This window comes from Megachile rotundata, chromosome 15 (genome assembly GCF_050947335.1).
Source record: "Megachile rotundata isolate GNS110a chromosome 15, iyMegRotu1, whole genome shotgun sequence".
Taxonomy (NCBI): domain Eukaryota; kingdom Metazoa; phylum Arthropoda; class Insecta; order Hymenoptera; family Megachilidae; genus Megachile; species Megachile rotundata.
In genome coordinates this window covers 8,269,751-8,294,150 of record NC_134997.1, presented here as the reverse complement: position 1 = coordinate 8,294,150, position 24,400 = coordinate 8,269,751, and the positions used below count along the sequence as shown (strand labels likewise).

Here is a 24,400-nt window from a genome sequence, read left to right as displayed (position 1 = left end):
CAAAAAACTTCGATACTATCGAATCATCTCGAAAGCGATGTCAAGCATAGAAATTTTACGACGTAAATTTAACACTAGCAAATGCATTTAAACCGCGTTTGCTGAGAATTAAAAGAAATTGCGTATACTATAAGATTGAAGTGTCCGAAGTAATTAAAACCACCACAGATTTACATGGCTCCTGTTTTTTTTCTCGAAAAAGTTGAAATGGAAATCGACAATCGATAGATCATAAGTTAGTAGTTACGGAGATGGCTGCGCCCTGGAATATGCATTTAGCGACATCTATACAAAAGAAGAAAAATAAAATTATCAAAGGTAACGAATTCATATATTGATAAAACATTCACTTATTTTAATGTTGATAATCTTAATTTACAAGACAACATAAATTAATCTGTAGACTCGATTCGAAGAAAAACATGAAAATATACACACTAAACATAAAAGTATAAATCAATTTCTTTAAATCCCTCGCATATAGCAGTCAAAATATCTAGAAATATGAAAGTTTAGGAATCTGAAAAATCAAGTCTAAGAATATATAAAATGCAGTTTATTTAAATTAAATAAAAATATAATTTATTTACAAAGTTACGCATTTAAAATATTATCAGTTTTTACTTTTGTACAATTCATTAATTTCTTTCTATGCGGTTATACATTAATCAACATTCCCTGTATTCTCTTTATTTGTATCCTGTAAAATTAATTTAATATTATTACTGTTGTTATTACGTTACACACTGATATTATTATGTACGAGTATGTCATGCAATTGGAACAATCTACAACCCATGTTCTGTTGAAAAGAGAAAAAAAACGATAAAATTTTCTTCTCTTTGAACTGTTCTAAACTAGTACAGTTTAATATATTTTCCAACGCTTTCTACACATTCGATCTGGATACAATACTTTCAATGTGCGAATCTACAAAAGTGCGTGTTTCCAAGTTCTTTGATGAGAGATCGTTGTTAGAGGTAGATTCGGTAAATGTGTTATCAGTTGCAGCAGATATAACAGTAGTATCATGTAGAAGAGTTGAGTGTGCAATTTGTTTCATTGTTATGTCGCCACTCGTAATATACGTATCATTCTGTACACATTTACATGCATAACGTGTGAAAAAAGTAAAAAAAAAAAACTATTTGATTTTTATTATACATTACACATTACTACTTACATCATCTTCTGATGTTTCAATAACTTTCTTAACTTGTCTGAATCTTTGGAGAATTCGTTCATGAGGAGATGTTGCAACAAACTGACGAGGATAAGAAAATTCTCTCCTCGCAGGAGTCGTTCCTATAAACAAAAAAGGAATAGAATTTTATTTGATCTATATTGAAATTCGTATATAACAGTACCTGTTGGAACATCGCGTTTTAGATCTTCATCAAAGAAGTGATTAATTTCGTTCACTGCTGATTGCAACTGATGAACAGTTTTGTTGCTCCATGCACTTGATTCCGTTATTTGATCCTCTAGTTTACTGATTATTTCGTTCGAAGATTCAGAGGTTTTAATGTCTTGGCTTTTCATTGATTCTGCATAATCTTTACTTACACTTGTAACTATTTTCTGTGCGTTCTACATATAAAAACATTTATTTAGTAAAAGCAACATTCCATTAGCATTTTAATTAGATTTAAACTTACGTTAACCAATGAAAGAGCTTTGTTTCTATCCATATCTATTTTTTGTTGCATTTCTTTAACGCTATTCTCGGTAAGGTCTTTATATTGTTTCAATGTATTACAGCTTTCACTTATATTTGATTCTAATTCACTAATTAGAATCTTTCCTTGTTCCGCTGTTTTGTCTGTTAATTCTTCATTCTATCAATAAAATAGGATATAACCGGTCATAAATAATGAAATATAAGTTTTCGTTTAAATTATAAATCATACACAAAAACTACCTCTTCTGTTTTAAGAATGATATCTGTTTCAATTTTCTCTAAGTTATGTTGTATTTGATCTTTTAGATCATTTTGCATCGCGACACTCTTATTATAACTTTCTGTTGAGTATTCAGTCATATCATTACAGACTTTACTGACATAAGTACATTTATCAGTTACAGAAGAATAGTGTTCTTCTTGACACTTATATAAACGGTTGAATTGAGAACTTGCATCTTGCATCATCTAAAAAATATGAAATTAATACTCTCGAAATTAAAAGAATATAAATCTTTTATACCTGTGCGAATAATTGCTGTTTTTCTGTAAACTGTTGCCTTTTCTGAAGCATTTCTACATCAGTTGCAATAATTTTAATGTTTTTGTTTATGTTATTGTAAGCTTCTAGTTGAGCATTACATGCAGAATCTATCATTTCCTTCATAAGAGTTGAAGTTTGTTTTAATTTTTGGGTTACATTATTCCTTATTGTTTGCAAATTTTTAATAATGGCATTTCTCATTATATTTTGAATATTGTTTGCCAATATCGTGGAAATTTCATTTAACAATTCACGTTCACATTCTAGAGCATTTGCTGGATTTGCAATTTTATCTTCTATACACTTTTGATCATTTGAATACTGAAATGTTGTAAGACATATGCATATATTTTACTGCAATAAGATTATTACATTAGATTAATGAATACATACAGATTCATTTATATTCTTCTTCAAACTATCAATATCAGCTAAATGTTGCTTAATAAGATCCATTGAAATTTGTTGTATTGCTGTATCCATAGTTTCGCATTTATTACTAGTATGCAGACCTAATGTAAGCAAAAGTAACAATCAGTGAATTAACGTTTGCTAGAATTCCTATGATATGTTGACTTCTTTATTACCAATTTCATTCTTTATAGATGTAAAACAATTTATTAATCTTTCTGCATACGTGCTAACATCTTGTTCAATTCCTTGTGCACAGTTAGAAACCTTGTTTCTGAACTCTTCACTAAGGGCCTCAAACGTTTGTTCGACTTGACTGAAACAGTTAATTATATTTTCTGTGCATAAAATATAAAAAAATAAGTTAGTGTTTTTAAATCAATGGAATAAAATGAACTATTCAAGCAAGTGAAAAAAATAGAAAAATCTAATCATTTACTTCTTCCATTAATTATTTAGTTGAATATGTTTTTATATGACCTTTAAACTATATATTACTAAAGATAATTAACATACGTTTTACGTCCAATCTTATCATGTAATTTATACGAATCTGACGTTGCTGTATCTGCGACGTTCAATAAATTTTGTGCTTGATTTAGTAAAGACTGTTCTGTATTAACATATTTTTCTACTAGGAGCTTTTGTCTATCTCGTTCCTCGATCGTCATTTTTAATCGTTCATCCGTAGATTTAAGGGCGCCCGTAACATTATCTAATTTATTTTTAGCTTCGTACAACTCCTTCATTTGTGCGAGAGTTTGTACTTCAAGATCATTGTATATTTTCTAAAATAAAGTAATACATAATTGAAAAACTAATATACAGCAAAAATGATAAGAATGAAGATATTTATTTACCTCCTTATCTTGAACAGTTTTTTCAAGCGCTTTTATATGATTTATTTTCTCCTCTATATCTTTATTCAATTGAGCGATCTGTGTCTGCATTTCTTGATAATTCTCATTTGCAAGATAAACTCCATTCTTCTCACGTGCTGCTTCTAAATCTTTTCGTAATCTTTCAATTTCAACTGTATACTGTTTAAGGAATTCTTTTTTCGACAGTTTTTGATTTATTTCTGGGCGATTAGTAATGTTTTTCGCGCGATGTGCATAATCTAATGTTGATAATGTTTCTTCAAGATTAATAGCAGCAGGAGATATCGTAGCAATAATGGAGGTTTTTGTTCGACCACCCAGTGATTCTTGTAGCAATCTCGTGAGTTTCGATTCTCTACACAATATGAGAAATAAAAGTGTAACTGATTCCTTTTGCTATCGTGTAAAAAAAAACTGAGATTTTGATTACCTATAAGGTATATGAGGTGCTCTTTCAACAAGTGCTGTTATAACTCTACCAAGAGTTAATAGGGACTGATTAATACTACCAGCTTCCCTTGCTCTTTTTTCAATAGCACCAGATCTCCCGACATTTTCGCTTCCTGCAAGATCTACTAAATTCAACTTTCCTGTTTTTAAAACTTCTTCTCCCTCAGTGGTATTCTCTTTCATATGTACAGTTATTGAAAATACAGTATGAGAACGGCTGTAATTATTTGTACAAATATACAGATTCAGTCTCAATAAGTAGAAATCAAAAGTACCCACCTAGATTGACTGTTCAACAATGTTGCAGCAGTTTGTCTCCTTTCTGATCCCTTTTCCAGAATTTTATAAACTTCACTTTTATTATGTATTGTTACTTCTTCTAAACCATGAATAATTACAGCACCTTTTTTTGATGCATCTTCATATAATCTAAATAATAAATATTTATTAAAATATTAGAACCAAGTAAGCCCTGTGGAAATTGAATAATTTGCATTGCATACCTTATTTTGGAACAATCATCATTAACTGATAACAGATCAAATAAATCCTCATTGTAGAGTTCCAAAAAACTAACTCTAATTGTGTATTCCCTTGTTTCCAATAAATGTAATTTATCAAATAGATGACTTAAAGAACGTGGTATCATACCAGCAGATGTATCCTATAAAATGTATGCATGAATAGAATGAATATAATTAATAAGTTGATAAATATATTACTTAGTATACATGCATTTTATATTATACAAAAGGGAATACATAAATATAAAATCTTACACTTTGCCAATGCAAAGTTGGGTCACTGTTGATTCCTTCCATAGTAAATGTTTTCCCAGTACCAGTTTGACCATATGCGAACACTGTACAATTATATCCAGCCAAAACTTGTTCCAACAAAGGATTAACAACAACATTGTACACATCAATCTAGCAATTAAAAATTATATAATGAATTATAATTTTTTTAACATGTATATGTATTATTTATGTATAATAAAAAAGTATACTTGTTTTGCCAAGGGTCCAAATACATTGTCAAATTTAAATTTCTTAGAAACCTTATCATATGGACGCTCATGTACTAACAACTCTTTGTCATTAACAATTTCCACTACGGTTTTGGACTTATTATTTTTTTCGATAGCATTTGTTGGCCTAATAAACAGAACATCCAATTAAATAACACTGTAATAATTTTCTTTTTACTTGTATACTTGCATTAATAAAAGACAAAATTACTAAATTTTGAATGTATTATAAAAGTGCATTGACATTTGGATTTGTACCACAACAGGTTTAATTATAATAACAAATATAAATGAAAATATGAAATAATTCTGTGTAAATGTACTCAACTTAGGAAACAAAAGTTTTAATAATATGTTTCATATTACCAATAATCTCGTGCCAATTTAAATATGTCAAAAGTTATTGTTATTGAATTCCAAATAAATGAGGTGCTTACCTAACACGAACAAAGACTTGTATATGTTGATATTTATCTCTTCTACTAATTTTTGTATCGTTCATGATTATTGTTATTTACGTCGTCTTTTTTGTATTAGATCTTTTCGTACCCACGAACTCCACTTTTCTTCAAAGTAATTACAAATTTACCCGTTACGGTTTAAACGTTACGAATTTAAAGTGCATAGTACTTTCAGAGGCCAGTAGGAGCGCTGTAGTGTATAAATGCTATTTCCAATGAACGTAAAACAAAAGGAAATGAAGTCATTCATTATGATGGAATATACATAAATAAGTATTTTCTACATAAAATATTTATATTATAAATGCCCAATAAATAAATATTAATAACAATGTTTGGATGGTGCATTCTTTTATGTAGCCACTCTTTTACGAAACGCGCATGCCTGTAGAATAGCGCAACCACTAAAGCGGCCATGGCAGACTTACATTTTATTAATAAATATACAGTTTAATATAGGCTTTCTTTTATTAAAGACAAATGTAGGAGGAGGAACATTTTATATACTACTTATGTTTGATATTGGGAAATCATAATCTAAATTTTTTAATTCTGAAATTCCAAAGTTTCCAAACTTTCAAATTCTCAACTAAAATTTTTTAGAGAAGCCTACCATGCTCATTACTTGTTTGAACTCCATGCATGAAAAATCATAAAACATAATTAAATTTCAATAAGGTACTAGAAAATCTGCGTTTAAATAAAACCATAAATTATTAACATTCATTTATATTCTTCATCATAAATTTGTTTCCCAGTTTCATTACAATTAATAAAAACTTCAAAAAACGGAATATCTTAATTTATTAACAGCTCGACGAAATCGTTCGTGTCTTCCCTTACTCCTCTGAAAGGTAAAAGTTGATTGGCTTTGTAGAACGAAAAGACATACAAAAATAATTCTGCAATAATTTTCATTCAGCAATGTCAGACGGAAGTACAGATTTTTGTTCCGAATAGTATTGTAATTTTTTAAACAAAATTAAGTATACTTGTACACATACATATATACAGGATGACCCTTTTAAAGTAATTCACTGAATTATCTTCAAAAATAATAGGGACATAATATGTATTTATGCAAGATAATGTCATATAATATGTTTCAATTTAGGGTTCCGTTCGAAAATATTAATAAATTATTATTTTGATTTCATGTATTGGCTTCTGGAGGATTTTACGACCTTGCTATATCGTGGAGGAGACTGAAGCTTAATCTACAGAAGGAAATATAGGGTTCTATTTGAACAAACATTTCTTGTATAAACAGCTTTTTCATGTCTCTTTTAATTATGAAAGTAATTCAGTCAGTAACTTCAAGAGTATCACCTTATATACAGGATGTTTAAAAATAAGCTATAAGCCAAACATGCAAATTCCTCTTGTTAAAGGAAACGAAAAATACTTCTATAACTTTGTTATGTATAGTTTTAAAAATATAAAGTAATTCAAAATTGAGGATCCAGCTGTTGTACGCATTGCTATACATCAGTGTTTTGTCATTTGTTTTAATCTGTTGACTGGGGAAATTAAGTTAACTCATCGCTTTTACAAAACACTATAAATTTGTTGAAAGATTTAATCAGGAGGTAAATACATCGTATTAGAACATATCGCGTACAAAATAAATTACTTTTTCTTTATTCACTTTTTATTACATATGCAAGAAGCAGCTTCCTTCTGGTTGAAAAAATGACTCAGTTAACAGATTAAATTACAGTACTTGCTCCAGTATTATTAACATTAACACTTAACCGGTGGGACACATAAAACTATGATTTTAGACAAAAATAGAATCTATTGTTAAGATTTACAATTCTCTCTGTGTAGCATACACAACTTGTATGTATGCGTTTAACTGAATGATTAAGGAAATATTTTTTTTGCCATAAGTAAATTAACAATATGTTAATTCTCGTCGATTAAGTGTTATGAACAGTAAATAAATTTGACAGTTTATCTACCATCACAGATTCTTCCTACCAACATTGCTATATTTTTCAGTGACACTCTAGCTAATTTGCTCTTCTCCAATTCTTTCATTTTGTATCATTTTCTAGTTGCATTTGCTTGTTCAGTACACATCTCGCTCGTGTTTCTTTTCATGTCTTTTAATATGCTGTACAAGTTACTATTTACTTTAATTTTGTATTTTTCTCAACATTATGGAAGATTGCATGTTGGTCACAAAAGTTTTATCAGAGCAGGAACCATACATATTCACTCAGTGTCTGTAATTGTGTGTAAATATTTAGGTTCATTTAAAATATTATAATTCAAGTGAAATTGTATGAAGTATTACAGTTATTGTAATAATGTAATTGAAATGTATGTCAAATCGTACACGCATAATAATGAACCAAGTAGGTAATTTAAATATGTATCTATTATCACAATGAAAGAAGAAATACAAATCTTCTTGACGTATTAGAATGTTTAGTGTTGATAGTGTAAAATGCGTAAACGCGTAAAGTATTTTTTAATTTCTTTCAACATGAAAAATTTGCATGTTTCGACTTGCTACTTACTTTAGGAACACCCTGCCTTACATATATCTTAATACATGTATAATTTTTGTCAAGTTCAGTACATTAAATAATTAAGTACTCCCAACTATCAGCTTCATTTTCCAATATCTTCATAAAAGAATTATTTTCTAAAACATAAGATGATCAGTTAATTTAACAATATATCTAGAGCTCTGTCTCAAAAATATTTTTAATCCTATTTAAGGAAGAAATCTATATCGGTTATCGATCTCAATCGTTCATTAAGATCATCGAATTCAATTATTCTTAAGTAAAACAAAAAACACCAAAATGAAAATAATCGTTGCCCCTCACATGTCTTATGGCACTTTTCAATTTTTTTACGCTAACGCATTTTTACACGTTTAAGAAATGAGAGAAACAGTGTAAATAATCTATATTTCGTTCGAATAAACATCATCAATAATGTAAAAAGTTTGTTTCCTTTAAAAATTATGATTTCTCAAAAAAGAAAAGAATATCCAAAACGAGGTTCATGCGTTGCAACGGACTGTCATTAATTACATTTCGAAATAACCAAGAGCGTAGATACATAACAAAAAGAAACGAACTTTAAGATATGTATAACCTCAATCCTCATATTTATCGTTACGTCAAAAATGGAGAATGTTCTCGTCTCTCCGCAATCATTCAACAACTGACATAACGCTATAACAATTGGCAATATCATATAACTTTACATAAAACGTTATTTCCGTGTTGCCTCGTGAAACGGCTATCATAAATATTACTCTATCCATTTTTCATTTAATGCGAAAGCACCTCATGCGTGCCCTACACGAACGTGGACCATCAATGCTTTTACGCGCTGTCGTACCCTCACAGAGCGGTTCACGATAAACGCTTGACTTGCTTGCATGTACAATACTAGACAATGCATTAATACTAGACAATAGCGTAATACATATTTGACTCTAAAAAGTTCAACATTTTTTGCTTAAGTACCATGTGCGTGTGTGGGAGAGTGCGCTCGTTGGCGCCATCATTTCTTTTGTGTAACATATTCACGTATAATTATCCTGCTGATTAACGAATGATATAGTTTGTGCTACCCAAGCTCATAAACGCTTCCATTGTTTTTCTAAATAAGCAAATTCGGAACAGTCGTTCAATTTAAGTACTGGCCACCTTCACGCGTCCATCATCCAATGTTTCAGTCATTTTTACGATTTTGTTTTTCTTTTCCTAATTCTCATACCTACAAGAACTCGTCAATTTTGAATTCTTCGAGATAGACAGAATTTTTCCACTTATCAATCGTTTAAATAAAAAATAACATTTCGCGCCACGTAAAGTTACGTGGTTAATTGCAACTAGACTAAACTACTTATTTCATATTCCGACACAGGTTTTTTTGCTTTTTTATATTTGTTCTTGCTCGGCGACATATTATAGACGGCTGAATAACCTTGGGTGCGTGATAATTTTGGCTTCTTCGTGCAGGAATGATATTAATCTTTTCTAACCTATACTACTCAATATTATTTGTATACTTCGTTAAGTACATCGTAATAGACATTTAAGTGAGCCTCTTAGAAGTCAAACTGATTAACTTAAACGATAATTGATTAACTTACTTTAGTTTGAAACATACGAACGAACAAGTATTATACAGTAAATTATTTCAACTATAAGTTGTATATTACAAATTGTAAACGCATACAAATAAATACATTTAAAAACATTGTTCACGCTAAATTCATAGAAAATGAAATTGATCAGCTTAACTTCTGAGAGGGTCAAGCGTTATCAACAACGTCTAGTTTGCTCCGCGAATAAGTGCATTGATACCTAGAACATTGTGTATATTTGATTAACCGATGAATTTTCGAATCTAATCATTTCGTTCCTAACGATCAACATAGGATCCCATCGTTTTCATTCGTTCCTGTATATTTAATCTTGAAATTATCGAGGCTGTGTGCGTCATCTACCCTAAACGACATTAGGAATACGCGTTTTGTGCACGCTCACCGTCGCATCATCATCAGTATTGAACATTTCTTCAAAATGGCCTCTTTTTCATTGAGATTACATTCGACGAACATAATTACTATGCAACAAAGACTATACAATTAATGTATAGCATTTTGACTGGACCGTGCAGTTCTCATTACGTGCTCGAGCGAAAGAACTTGACAACGTTGTTAACAAACTCCTGATGCTACAACTGCACTTGAAACGCTTGCGTTGCGTTTGGCATAACGAAGGGATTCGTTGCGTTGGACTGTTGCAGATTTTTCGCTGCAATTTCTGCCCATTCAGCATCGAACGGATCTGATGTGCCACTCCTGGTGATTGGTCCCATCGCGGCAGATCCCAAAGACAGAGCTCTTGCATGAAGCGATGGTGCTCGTCGAGGACTTGTTTGTCCTTGCGAAGAAGATTGCACTGAAGATGGTACCGAGCTGGTTATACTACCCAGCCATTGCTCTGGCTTCGGCAATGGCATTGTCATTGCAACTGGCTGAACCTGGAATAAGAAAACATTGTACACTTACTTAGCAATACACATAGTCACATCTTATTATCAATTACAGTAATTGGAACAAATCACAATATAACAGATCATAAATTATGGATGATTACCGCCGGCGTAGGAATAGTATTCGAAACCGCAATTTGATTGATTTGGCTAACATCAGGAGTCACACTACTAGGTAGGGCCGGTAAAATGGACGTGGTACTGGTCACTGGTGTTACCGAAGTAATTCCAGAATTGACCAGTATCGATGTATTCGCAGCAGGTGTGGATGTACTTCCTAAAGAGGACGTCGATACTGAGCTAAAGGCTGAATTGGCTAATGGTGGTGTACCAAATACACCAACAGTGTTAGCAGCTGCTGAGACGTTCATCATAACCGGGGTGGGTGCACTTGTTCTTGGAGGTACGGGGCTGTGATTAGCAGCTTTGTTTCTAGTCGGCGTGAGTTTACGACTCGAAGACGACGGGGATTCTTGCCAGCTAGATCCATCGTTTAAATTATTGAGATCATCGTTTTTATCATTGTTATTATTGTTGTTGTTATGGTTGTTGTTGTTGTTGTTGAAACTGGGACCATTTTGTAGCTTCAACTCATCCAGCGAGCTGCTAATCGTTACTGTAACAATACAATAGTGATTACTTTACTAGTTGTGCTTGTTTTGCAAACAAATGCCGTTTGGCTGCAAGAGTGAGATCTGAAAATGGAGTCAATAATGAGAGAAAGGACAGACAGGTAAAGTTAGAACAAAGAAAACGTTGGTTGTACCTGGTGGAGTGTCACTGGTAGAGCCTGTGAAGAGCTGTTTAGCTACAGAGCTTGCACTACCACGACTAGGCACTGGGCCAAAATCATCGCTACTCGAAAGAAGGGAAAGCCCTCGCGAAAGCTGCTGACACATAGCTGAAACACTATCCTGACCTCCAGGCGATATTTCCGGTATTGGACTTACTGTAATTAAGAAGAATTTCTATGAATAAGATTTCACGTGCTTCTACGACAAATACTGTGCTTTTAACTCGTGTTGAAAACTACTAAGTGCATGCTTAACACGTGTTATGTATTTGACAGAGATGTACAATGTATTTGAACAATTTGAACGCGGCTACTCAATTTGTTGAATGAAGAAGCTTAGTCAAAGTAAATCCAAAGCTCATAGAATATTAAAATGATTGAATATTTAAACAAATATATTACTCTGATTAAGCTTTTTTTGCTTGTATTTACTAAGCATGTCTAGTATGTATGTACTAGTCTACAATTTCTTTTATCTTGCTTTTCTTAGAATTTATATTACTTTTGTATGAATCATACAATGTCTTAAAAAAAATGTGTGAAGTATGTCACCTTATAATCATTTTATGAACTACCATTGATATCGTATATACATATGTGCTAGTGAAAGATAAAATGTATTCTAACACAAGTACATTCGAGGAAAGCTACAAAACCAATACAACAAAGAATATTGTTTCTCGCTTTCTGTTAAACTTTGAAATTCGTCTAATGATGTTCGAGTGTACACAAAATGTAACTGTATGTTTAAACACATCATTCAGTACGAAAAAGAGAAGGAAGGGAAAGGGGCAAGCAATAAGAACAAATCACGGAAGAGAAAATAATGACCTTCGTCGTCTCCTTCGAACTCTGTTGCAAAAGTAAAGAAACATATTATTCAGTGTAGGTACTAATTTAAAAATACCAATATTGTACATGTGATGAATTGAAGATTAATAATACATTTAAAACAAATAGATGATTTGTTTTATATTTATCTAGTTTCTATTATTTCCCTATACCATTCTGGAAACCCTAAATAAACACTGAACAATATTTGTGATATTGTCAACAAGTTTCTTCTTCACTTACTATAACTTATTGCAATTTTTTGTATGGCTAACTTGACTTACGTACTTTCATATCATAATAAAAACCTAGCTCTGCGAATATATAGATGCATTATTATAAAAATAATCATTTTAACTGGTTTGATATGTTTCATATATTCACAAAGTTTAGGTTCAAATAATTTTAACAAAGAACAGCTCTTGAGAGCTATTCTTGTAAAGGAAGACAGAGTAAGGAATATGCTTTGTTCACAGGTATTATTCTACACCAAATTGTGTGAAAACAATTTATCAGGAGAATGGATCATTTACAACATCAAGTTCATTTTGCAGTTGTTCTCCACTTGTTATTCAAAATAGAATAATTACCTGACGGTTTCGAAGGTACAACTTGAGACATACTGGATGGCATTCTTGATAAATCAGTTGGTTCGAGACTGTGGCTACGAGCTCGTTCAAGGTTACTAGGGAGATCATTGATTCGTAAACTAAGTTGCCTCTTAAATGGAGATGCTTGATTCAATTGCGTGAAACCACGGAAGGAACCTTGTCGTTCGAGCATCGACAAGGTGGCGTGTGGTCTTTCGATCGCAAATGGGTTGTAAACCTGCTTTACCGGAGGTACATCTACACAAAAGATTTCATTATTGTAAAACATCAATTAGAATTTTTATTCAATTTTATTCCATAAAATGCTAAATAATTGGTGCGGTAGGTTGCTCATTCTAGTATAGTTTAACAACAATATTATTGAAGAAGCAACTAACCTACAGCACGTTCGCGTGAATCCTGCAATCGTTCCGTAAGACTCGGTTGTCTAAAGCTACCGCTCCTCGTGAACGTCGAAGTTTTTGAATCGAACGTCATCGTGACACCGCATTCTTTGTCCCTCCGCTGTTTTCTCTCCAGACACGCGGCGAAAGCACAGCCTACTGCATGACTCAATCGTTCTCCCTAAAGGAAAGTTTTTGATATCGTATATTCTGACAATAATTGTATATTACACTCTCGTTATATTACCACGCATTGTATAATCAAAATGTACACCCGGTATGTTATTATATTGCTATGGGTTATAGCATCTATTACCACACGTTGCATCACCTTGCGTTAGACGACTCCGCCCCTATGTGCGGCAATATAACAAAAGTCCTACACTTTTACCTACACTTACCGATTCCTTCAATGCTAAGAATCCATGACACATCCACCTCCTAGTCGTTCCATCCCTGCAAATGTAACTAAATCCCTTCTCATGATTTCGGTCCGGTGCACAAAAGGAAACCTTCTCTATCGTTTGATCGACGATTAGTCCCTTAGTTTCATCTTCAACAACCCGCAAGCCGTCGCCTGATACATGTAGCACTGCTCGTACAGGTCGACGTCTTGAATTCTACAAGAATTTAATCGTTACACGATTCATTCCAAGTTGTTACGTGTGTTTCAACGTCACTTACTCTAAGTACTTTCAGGGCTTCCTCGCATACTTGCATGCCCCTTGACTCGAACACCTCGACACATCCCAGGTACTGCACAATCAAAATATATTAACTGACAAGAATAGGATAGACCTTAATAAAACCGTACAAGGTGGGTCAACCGTTACAAGTTCTCATGGCGACTAATACTGGCAACAATTTATATATTTCAGGGGTAAATCTTCCATATGAAATATTTGAAACGATTGATACCTTAACATGGAAAGCGCATGTCGCCGAACGAACAGCAGTTTCATCCGCCTGCCATTGATGGGGTTTACTGGATTCCGGTACGTGAGGATCTTTCCGCCGCCGGAAGCTATCGCGAAAGCTTCGTCGCAGCCGATCCATTCTCTTTCCCGGTGACCTCTCACGCTGCACATAAAACATCTTTATTTTAACAATGTGCAATTAAATAAACATATGTTTCTTATATCAACTTATCAAAGAGCTGCGCATTCAACGTGAGTCATCCGGTGATCAGCGCTTATTACTAATCGGTAATAGAGCAATTTTTTTGTCATAGATAATAAAATGCGAAACAAAGGTTGTAATAATTCATGTCCTTAACACGACTGCATTACTATATCATTGCTGGGGAAATGTTTCGATCAAACGTTCTATTCAGTTGTATATTTCATTCAAAAATTTAGGATGCGATTATTTCCCATAACAAGACATTCCACTATGCAAGTGAAAAATCTTTTAAGACTAGTAGATGTTTATTTATTTGTTTATCTGTTGAAAGTGGTATCTGTATACTGATCCTCTGTGAAAATAATGATACCGGATCTTATCCCTTTATGTTTCGATACGCACGAGTTGTCTGTACATGCGCAAACAACACATACATTCTTTACCGTCATATTTTCTTTCACTCTTCAAGGTCGTACCTGGTGATTAGCAAGACCGAGCCAACACGCGAGGCTGTTACATGAAATACCATGAATGTAAAAATTGCTGTCGGAAAAGATGTTGTTCGCTTGAACAATATAGCAAGATATGGTATACAGATAAGTAAAATAGTATATTTTTTGTTATTTGATCAAAGTAATTCTCACTATCCGTGGTCAACGAAGCAGCAAAATAGTTAGATCACGGCAATTAAATGTTCTTAGCCTGTTTTCAATGCTCTCTAACTGTAGGCTGTGTTCCTTCCTAATGTATTTTCTTGTCATCCGACTCAGGTAACTACAAAACTAAGCGCATGGTTGAATGTGCTAATGTCGGCCTTTACTTAAGTATGGAGAGAGTCCCCGCTCCCATTTTGCTCGGAATCATCCTTTTGTTCTAACATTCGTCCTCGAATGTATACTTGTCCTCGTCTTCTACATGGCTCAGTGACTCTTGCTTATTTTCTAGTATATTTTTTATTTCAAGGTTCACGAGCGAGCATTATAGGCTTTCCTAGGGAATTGGCGATATACAAGAGGCTAATATTGATCACTTGGACAAACAAAGGATACCTATCCAGCAGTGAAGTAACTAGAATTGTTGTCTGAAGGAGCGGGTGTAGATTACCTCGCGTTATATAGCCGCTAGTTCCCTTTACGTTATATGGCCATGCGTTATGTCGCATGCTATATTTACACGTGTTGATTCCCTATGCGTTATATTGCCGTATATTAATTCCTGACGAGTTACATATACTTTAATGTTCTATATGTTATATGGCCACGTGTTATATCGCCATTTGTTATATCACTGCACATTGACTTCAAACATGTTAATTCCTTATGCATTAGTATCCTACGGTGTATATAGTTACGAATTAGTACGCTACACGTTATATCGCCTCGCGTTATATCGCCACTCATTATATCACTGCGCATTGACTTCACATGTGTCAATTCTTTACATTTTAGCATCCTACACGTTATATGGTTACGTATTAGTACTCTACACGTTATATGGCCACGCGTTATATCGCCGCTCACTATATCACTGCGCATTAACTTTACATATGTCAATGTCTTACACGTTAGTATTCTACGCGTTATATTGTTAAGAATTAATATCCTACATGTTATATAGCCGCGCGTTATATCGCCACTCATATTGCTGCATATTAACTTTACATGTGTCAATTTTTTACCCGTTAGTATCCTGCACGTTATATTGCCATGTAGTAATACTCTACACGTTATATTGCCACGCGTTATATTGCCACGTGTTATATTGCCGCGCGTTGTATTGCCATGCGTTATATCGCCACTCGTTATGTCACTGACGTCAAACGTGCCTATTCCCATTAAATTCCCATTCGTTATTTTTCAACACGTTACAAAGCCACTTAGTTCACTACACGGTATATGGCCAGCCATATACCAAGAGTGCTTCTCTGCGCGTTTAATTACCACACGTTACTTCCCCATGCGTTATATCACCGCGCGTTACTTCTCTACGTATTGTACTGCCACGTGTTATTTCCCCTCGCGTTATATCGTCACGTGTTAAACCCCTACAACGCATTTTCTACGTTCTTTACATTGAAAGGATAATCTTTCGATTGTTATCAACAGCTTTGTTTTCAATGTGGTCGTTCTACAACCATCGTGCTTAGATAGGAGCTGATTAAAGGGTTAAGAATCTTACGAAATCTTGATAAGTGCACTCCTACAAAACAGGTAGTTTGCCAGCTGGAAACACTTGAATTTAGGAGAGCCAACCTGAGTAAATATGAGACATTACACTGGCGTTATCACCGACGTAATATTACGTTTTCAATATGAAGAGTAATACTGTGCATGTATTTTATTAAGTACTAATATTTCATCGCAAAATTAAAAAATAGACGTTAGTTAAGAAAGGATGACTTTTATAATTCCCAGGTGACATATTTTAAAATAATTGCGACCGCAGTATGACAGTTTTAAAATGATTTAAAAGGTAATGAGCAAATGAACGTTCCGCGTAAGTATAACAATTTCGCAAGTTTCAAAGTATGATTAAACGTCTGCTACTTTTATAGGTCAAGCTTCTATTAAACTAGAGTTGCATTCGTTGCAACAATAAATCACATTTGTACCCGCGTGATCCATCATAATCATATCAAACTCGCTTTATTAAGTTCGTCCCATACATTCCACTTGAGACTGAACTCTGTTGCCTTCAATTCAGCGTACCTTGCACTTAACTCAAGTTTCATCCGTGATAATTTATCAACAGAACGTAGGTAACCGGAGAAAATTTAATGAAAGTGTGTACATTTCGTTTTTAATTTAATTGCAACAGTATTCTGCTGTTACGTAAACAAAAACTGGGGAACAACGTTTACATTATTCATTCTAATGAATATTAATGAACAATTATTCTATATGTAAGTTATTGGACTGTTAATTCGATAATGTAAAATTACTTCAAAGTAGTACCAATCATATTGGAAGATTTTCAAATTTAAGTTTTAGGTAGTAAAACGTATCTCATACGCTACGAGTGATATCAACGTTAGTCAACGTTTTCATCGATCAATAATTTATTATGCATTATATGATTTAAAAAATTGTCGAGTTGTCACCGATGATTATCTTATCAATTCACGTGCTAATGTGTTTTTGCACGTTCGCAAATATTCAACGTCAATCATCAAAAATTAATTTTTCTTAATTTTCTCTAGAAATATGTTAATGTACGAAGGAACTTCGAGCTCACTATCGGTATGTAAATGTAATCGGTTTCGTAACGTCGAGAACTTTTAGCTTCCGCTTATAAACCGGATATACAAAATTTAATAGATGTGAACTTGTGTGACCAACTATAGGTGTAGACTATAAGTTACTTCACCAGTAACGTATATTTATAACTATTTAAATATTGATAAGAGTAGCGCTAAGGCTAAGACTTGCAAACAACCGGACAGTTTTACTTCTACCGAGTTATATACGGTGTTTTCCTGATACACCATTGCAAAAAATAGCAAAAAATTTTTTACAACTTTTATATTAATTAAGACAATATTTTTATTCCATTATTTAATGTGATTTTGACCAACAATATAACTTGAATAATTTAAATATTTTGTGTAAAAGAAGATTTTCTATGTTGTGGTAAATTAAAATTTATGAACAAGAATGTAACAAGTATTCTGCCAGGTAGGCTCATCATCTTGCCTCCAGTACCACCAGTCACGTGACTCCCCTACATTGGTGAACATGGCAGGTATACCTGGGGAAAATGACGGCGTGAGGAAACAGGCTACACCATCCTTTGTGGCTGGTCAATTTTAAAATGCACACATTTTAAAATTAAACCTTCAGAAATTTCGAAATTCGGAGATTCGAACATTTGAAAATTTGTGACGAAATTCAAGTTTCGTGACGTTCCACGCTAATACAAAGGTGCCATTAACCCCAACATTCCCTCGAATCCTATTCGCTCCTGTTCTACACCATAGAGCGCAATATTTCAAACCGAGTTTCTCTATTTCAGACAAGATTCTGTGATTCGTGATTGATTAATTAGATTCCCGATAATCGAGGGTCAAGCCTTGAAAGGCCGATTGCTTCAACGTACGCTCCATTTAACGGTACTGCATCGAGAAACAAGCGTCGCACGTGGGCATCTGTTAAACGCGAGTTATCGTTGACGTAAAACAAGATTGCAACGTACCGAGAGGCGAAGACCATTTCCAGCATGGCTGGTAGCTCTTTCGAGCGGTTGGTGGGCGGATGGATGGTTTCCCATTTCTTTCCAACGCCGATGTTTTCAGGACGCGCTATAAAGACTGCATCAACAATCCAAACACCGCCTGTGCGTTCTTTATTTCCTTTGGTACACCATGCGCGGTGACACTTATCGTGCACTCTTTGCACACCTTTGATAATCCTTCGGAACACTCTATCTGCAGCCTGAACGCACTTGCAACATTATTCCTTAAGGACACTTTCACGTTTACAATTTTGTAAACACTTTGCGAGTGCACTCGTTATCGAAATCCTTCAAACCGTTTGAATAACCATCGAAGCGTGCACGCGATCCGACGACACTGAGAACTCGAACAACTGTGAGAACTTCCTCATCGACCACTGCATCTCCAACAGAATGAGTTTCATCGTGAGCTTCCGATACACTGCACAACTTGTCACTTCCTCTTTTTTTCACCGTTTGAATTGCGGTTTTTCTGTTGATAGACCGCGTGTAAATTGATGACCGAATCAGAGTCGTAAGGTTTCAAACAATCTCGGCCTTCTTACAGACAGTGAATGTTTTAAATAGGCATGGCAGCGCGACGTTGCCAGAAGCCGGCCGGTAAAAATGTACACCTATCGGGACGGATCGACGAACGGGTAAGGAGACCGCTTCTTTTTCTTTCTTTCTTTCTTTCTTTCTTGTCACGAGCAAACAGTTCAAACTGGTCGTGCGACTTGGCCCCAGAGGTTGACGTCATGGACTCTACCTAGAGCGGGATTCCGATTATTCTCTTTCTTGTACCTCTGTCCTAGCTCACCTTAAGGTGCGTTTTGACTGAACGAGCAGATAGTCAATCTGCCCCCACTTCGACTGAGCTCTAGCATGAACGGACATTCTTTCCGCGCTTGATTCGAGCTTACTTGATTTAAATCGAGTCAATTCGACGCAATTCAATTTAACGCATTTGATTTGGCGCGATTCAATTCAGTACAATTTGCATCGGTACGGTTCTGTCTAAATGCGACTTGATTGGACTCGATACGTTGCGAATCGTTTTAGTTTAAAACCACGCGATTCAAATTGGCGCGCTTCGACTTACAATTCAAATCGACGCGATTCGATTTGATACATTTCAACTCGATTCAGTTGCATCTCATGTGATTTAATTTATTACGATTCAAATTGACACGATTATAATTTGATTCGATTCGTTCTAATTCAAATTCACGCAATTGAAATTGGCGCGCTTTGACTTACAACGATTCAAATCGATGCGTTCTCGACTCGACGCGATTCGATTTCGACTCGTCGCAATTAGATTCCGATGTGACTCATGTCATTTAAATTCAAGTCACAGCAATTCAACACGTTTTTAATTGGTTTCGGTTAAAATCGACACTATACAATTCAACGAAATACAATCCAAGATGATTCACACTCGATACGGATCAATTCAAATTAATTCGATTCATATCGATGCAATTCGACTCATAGGTCAGTTCAAATCGATGCGATTTAATTCGTTTCAATCGATGCGATTCAATTATCCGTGTATCGAATATCTGAATAATTCGTTAAAACATTAAATCATTTAGCTGTTCGGTGTCCAGTTCGATAATCGTTTGAAACGATCTCGAACGAATGCTCGGTCAGTTTAAACGCACCCTAACAAAACAGTAGTGGGGATTACTTGTATCCTGTTACTCGCTTCTAGTCATCTTCGCCACGCGAAATCCTTTGCGTTTGCTTCGTAATCATCGCTGCTTGGAAATCTCTCAGTTATTTTTAATCGATGACGATTCCAGTATTTACTTGGAATTTGACGCTCCGTGTTATTTTTTTTTTACCTGCCTGGAGATTTCGTAATGAAACATCGATAGTTTGATTCAATTCCTTTTATGTATGTACACTCCCATCTTTTTCTTTTTACGAAGATATTTACAAATCGTTCGTAAATAAAAATGCTTTTCTGTCATTTATACTTCTTCTTCACATGAGAGCTTCTTCAGATTAATATCCGTTTTATTTACAAATTATTTAATATCATTTTATGTATTAATTAATACACTGTTAAATGTATTTTTTTATAAATAACTAATTTGTATTATACACTTGCGTTATTAACATTCTTGGTTATAGTAGAAAACGAAATCTTTACGGATCGATGGGTGTTTAAAATTGTATATTAGAATCGAAATGACGAAACAGCCACAGTATAAATTCCCACGTTTTTCCGTTAGGACTGTTGTCGTCACGCTCAGTCACTTCCGGCGATTTCACCGGAACTAAAACCGTACGTTTGATTTTTCGCGTCGGTACAGAAACCGTCAAGACGGAGATCCCGAAGAGATTTGCGTCGAGTAAAATCTTACTAGTCGATTAAATAATTATCGATAAACAGATAAATATTCTAGTTTCGAACTTCGTGATCAAAGTTCTGTTTAGGTTTACGATAAACATGAGAGACTTTAAATTCGATAAAATTATCAACAAAGAACGAATAAATATATAATTGCAGAGAAGAGCTTGTTTAAATAAAATTGCTATTTTTCCTTCGACAAACTTCTGCGCCATCTGGTGAAGGTGTAATCCGCACAGTGAAACTTTCGATGGCTAGTGCGCGTAACAGGAATTACATATATACTGTTCACTGTTTATCGTCGAAGGAAAGTCGTTGAGAACACTGCACATTGTCAATCACATTCGGCATCACTTTAATGCGGTCAAGAGAAATAAGACGAAGTAAACGTATTCACTTTCACTTTCAACAGAAAAGTCCGACGAGGCTTCGTCTTCCAATAATGTGGCAAAGTAACGTACAACAACCCCCCCCTATAACACTCGGAAAGCGAATGCCATAGTTGAAACTGGCCCAGGTCTCTCTACCCCAGGTCCTACGGCGTGGCAGGGATGCACCTTCTCTCATTGGCGCCCTGTCCCCTCTTCAAAAATTAGTCTTTTCATTTTCTCTCTATATGTACCCAGATTCTTACTAAAAACGTCAAATTTAGCTTGTGCAAATATAACAAATTTGGTAGTTAGGTTATTTCTTACTTAAGGCTTCTTTCTTACAAAATATACATTTGGTGCGAGATGAAAAGGATGATGAGGACAATTACTATTTTTCAACAGTGACATTTAGGAATTTTAAGCTTCGAGTTATGAAATTTTTTAGTTCAAATTTTGGGTCTTTGGTATTTTTAAATTTTATAACACAGTTATTTTTTAATTTTTGCATTTTGCAATTTTGAGACCGTGAAATTTTCAATTTTGGAATGATGGGACTAGGGTTTGAAATTGAAGAAATTCAAGTCTTTAAATAATTGGTATTTCAAGCCAATAAGTTGTGAAAATACCGTTTTGGAAAGTGGGTCCTGACAAAGTTTGGTAAGTGATGTTATACACATAATTATTTAAAAAATTTATTGTTATTAAGCTTCTTAAAAATCTTACATTAATACAAATAACTACATTTATAAGATTATTATAGTAATTTATAAAACTATTTAGCATATATTATTTTTTAAGTCACAGTAGTTAAACTCACACTATTTTAATGCGCATGCGCAGTAGCAGTTTAACAATAATAATTTCTAGATATATCAATCTTTTGTGAAATATTGTCTAATTCAAAATTACTCTTACAATCTTCAAATAAAATATCGAAAAGTAACAAATAATTTTTTTATTAGAATTATAAAAATAAGTGTAAATAAATATTTTTAGATAAAAATGATGAACCTTAAAATTTTTAAATATACGTTATTCTCGAATGTCTTCGACTTGAAATGTGCATGTGAAGATTATTCTGCTGAACTTCTGAAAGTAATTACTGTGATTCTTCAATTCTTTGTAGTGCATTAGATATATTTTTTTTTAATATAAGAACATTATGCATGTTTTCCTCGTTTCCATTCAAGCAAGTATCCCCTTTTTCACATGGTATTGTTACAATCAATCCCAGGTATCTTTCCCATTCTAAAACAAGCTCGGCTATGCTTGTTTTCATCTCCTTTGAACATCTCTCTGTCCGACAAAGCCAAGTTTTAACGCGAAAAACCGGTTTCTCGTACGTTTATGCAACCCGAAAAGCGATCACGATCAACATTGAGGAAACTCCAGCGAAACAACGCGATAGAATTATTTAAGCGTTCTATCAAATTTCTGGACGGCGAAAGATCTTGATGGTTTAGAAGTTTCAGGTTAGGTTAGATCAGGCATCGGGGTTGCTGCTAGAAGTTTACGGCGGTGAGTGCAGCTGCTGCTGCGAATGATCGTACATCTGCTAAGACAGGACTAAAAGAGAGGTTCACCATGAAGCCAACTGTGCTCTTCCTGCATCTTCCATTTTCCTTATTAAATAGTTCATTATAGTAACATTTTATCACAATGAAAGTTATACTGTAGTCAGAGAGTTTATTTCCTTTTTTGAAAGAATTTTCATTTATAATCTTTTCTATATTGTTACTAGTAAAACTTCTATATTCTTTTTACATTGTTATATGAATAATTTTATTTATTGTATTATGTATGCTATTTACATTTAATAATTATTATATTTACTTATTAGATTTACTATAACTATATTTTCTAAAAACTTATACTGTAATCACAGAGTTTATTTTTCTTTTTGAAAGAATTTTCATTTATAATAACTTCTATATCATTATTATTACTTCTATATTCTTTTTATATTATCATATGAATAATTTTATTTATTGTATTATATGCTATTTACATTTAATACATATTATATTTACTATATTACATTATTTACATTTATTAATTTTATTTAATTTCATATTTATTGTATTATGACTGAACTCCATTTATATTTATATATTTTTTTATAAAATATATTTTATAATTATTCTATAAATTTTTAGAACATAAACATGTATGTAATACAAGGATATGCAACATAACATCACTCTAAATATTCTATGTTATAATTATACCTCGTTTCTATATTTACATCTTTATAAACATGTCTACATATTTATAAAACATATTGTATAAATATGTTCCATAATGTATATGTATTATGTTCCATATGTATTATAAATATTCATAAAATATATTTTATAAATATTCCTAAAAATGTTGATGTATCCAGCAAAATAATAAATATTTGTATTCAACAAATTGTAGAACAATTTTGGAATAAATTCATGAGTTCAATAAATTTAAAGTCTCAATAAAATGCCCTTATACTCGGAGGAAGTGAGGTCTCGTAGAAGAAAAGTGTGGATCTAACAAAATGGGATAACGGTACATTCCGGAAGAGATGTGTCAGCTTTTTTAAATAGCCACTTCCCAGGCAGATGAATAAAAAGATATTGCGGTCATCGGAATTCAATCTAATTTTTACCGTAGTTTAAATTATGACTCTCATATCCTTTAAAAATTAAAGCGATCTTTTTATATAATACCAACTTGTGGAAAACTAGGGTTTATGTCACAGTATAGCCTATCACAAAAATAATTCATCATTACCGAAGATAATTATCTTCCGTATCAATCGATTTCGGGGACAACACCTATTAATTAGTTCTGAATTCAATGCGAATGGGATTTGGATTATGTCGTACAAAGCTGCATTGCGTAATATTCGAATCTTCATCAGTCTGATTCAGATCGATGCAGGTTCACTTGGTTTGAAAGGGCCTTTACGATCCCTCCCTTCCTTACGTACATGTGCGGCTTCGTAGTGTTCACACTCTTATTACAATGTCCAAAAGTGGGGTTCATGGGACTCCATGAATGCGTGTACTTTCAGGTGCAATGTAAGCTTCCAAGGATAGGTGCCTCCCACCATTAGTTGATTTCCATATTGCCAAGATTCTCCCAGAAAAAATTCTCCCAAAAAATTTCATCTTGCACAAATTTTGTTAATCCAATTTTACAAGGTTAGTGAACCATCAAATCTAAATGATATCCAGACTATTAATAAATT

At 33.6% G+C, this 24,400-nt stretch overlaps 2 protein-coding genes and 1 long non-coding RNA gene across 9 annotated transcripts; 1 reads left to right on the top strand and 2 right to left on the bottom strand.

Moving 5' to 3' along the window:
* Nucleotides 1-233: 233 nt before the first annotated feature.
* On the top strand, nt 234-23,053 carry LOC143265891 (uncharacterized). 4 transcript variants are annotated; one of them, XR_013040680.1, is made up of 3 exons: nt 234-318; nt 404-21,831; nt 22,647-23,000. It is a non-coding gene; the product is annotated as an uncharacterized LOC143265891 (long non-coding RNA). The 4 variants fall into 4 exon arrangements; XR_013040677.1 differs by lacking the exon at nt 234-318 and having other exon boundaries at nt 13,823-13,927; nt 13,989-21,831; nt 22,647-23,053; XR_013040679.1 differs by lacking the exon at nt 234-318 and having other exon boundaries at nt 14,189-14,315; nt 14,702-21,831; nt 22,647-23,053.
* LOC100878787 (kinesin-like protein Klp61F) lies at nt 542-5,574 on the bottom strand. 3 transcript variants are annotated; one of them, XR_001096573.2, is made up of 17 exons: nt 5,435-5,574; nt 4,977-5,124; nt 4,747-4,896; nt 4,471-4,631; nt 4,247-4,396; nt 3,948-4,184; nt 3,497-3,872; nt 3,153-3,424; nt 2,813-2,952; nt 2,619-2,737; nt 2,205-2,546; nt 1,922-2,149; nt 1,659-1,838; nt 1,368-1,590; nt 1,184-1,305; nt 796-1,096; nt 542-700 (listed from the first exon to the last, which is right to left on the bottom strand). XR_001096573.2 is itself a non-coding variant. In XM_012289975.2 (16 exons), exons 1-16 carry the CDS (start codon nt 5,497-5,499, stop codon nt 890-892), a joined length of 3,120 nt encoding a protein of 1,039 aa, XP_012145365.1. In that variant the 5' UTR covers nt 5,500-5,574; the 3' UTR covers nt 542-889. The 3 variants fall into 3 exon arrangements, 2 of the variants coding, with proteins under 2 accessions (XP_012145365.1, XP_012145367.1); XM_012289975.2 differs by having other exon boundaries at nt 542-1,096; XM_012289977.2 differs by lacking the exon at nt 796-1,096.
* Nucleotides 7,077-18,565, bottom strand: numb (NUMB endocytic adaptor protein). Of its 2 annotated transcripts, XM_076540399.1 has the most exons (10): nt 18,424-18,565; nt 14,029-14,190; nt 13,795-13,866; nt 13,512-13,730; nt 13,105-13,291; nt 12,707-12,964; nt 12,117-12,137; nt 11,259-11,441; nt 10,597-11,108; nt 7,077-10,480 (listed from the first exon to the last, which is right to left on the bottom strand). In XM_076540399.1, the coding sequence occupies exons 1-10, from the start codon at nt 18,496-18,498 to the stop codon at nt 10,172-10,174; spliced, it is 1,998 nt and encodes a 665-aa protein (XP_076396514.1). In that variant the 5' UTR covers nt 18,499-18,565; the 3' UTR covers nt 7,077-10,171. The 2 variants fall into 2 exon arrangements, with proteins under 2 accessions (XP_076396514.1, XP_012145362.1); XM_012289972.2 differs by lacking the exon at nt 12,117-12,137.
* Nucleotides 23,054-24,400: the final 1,347 nt, after the last annotated feature.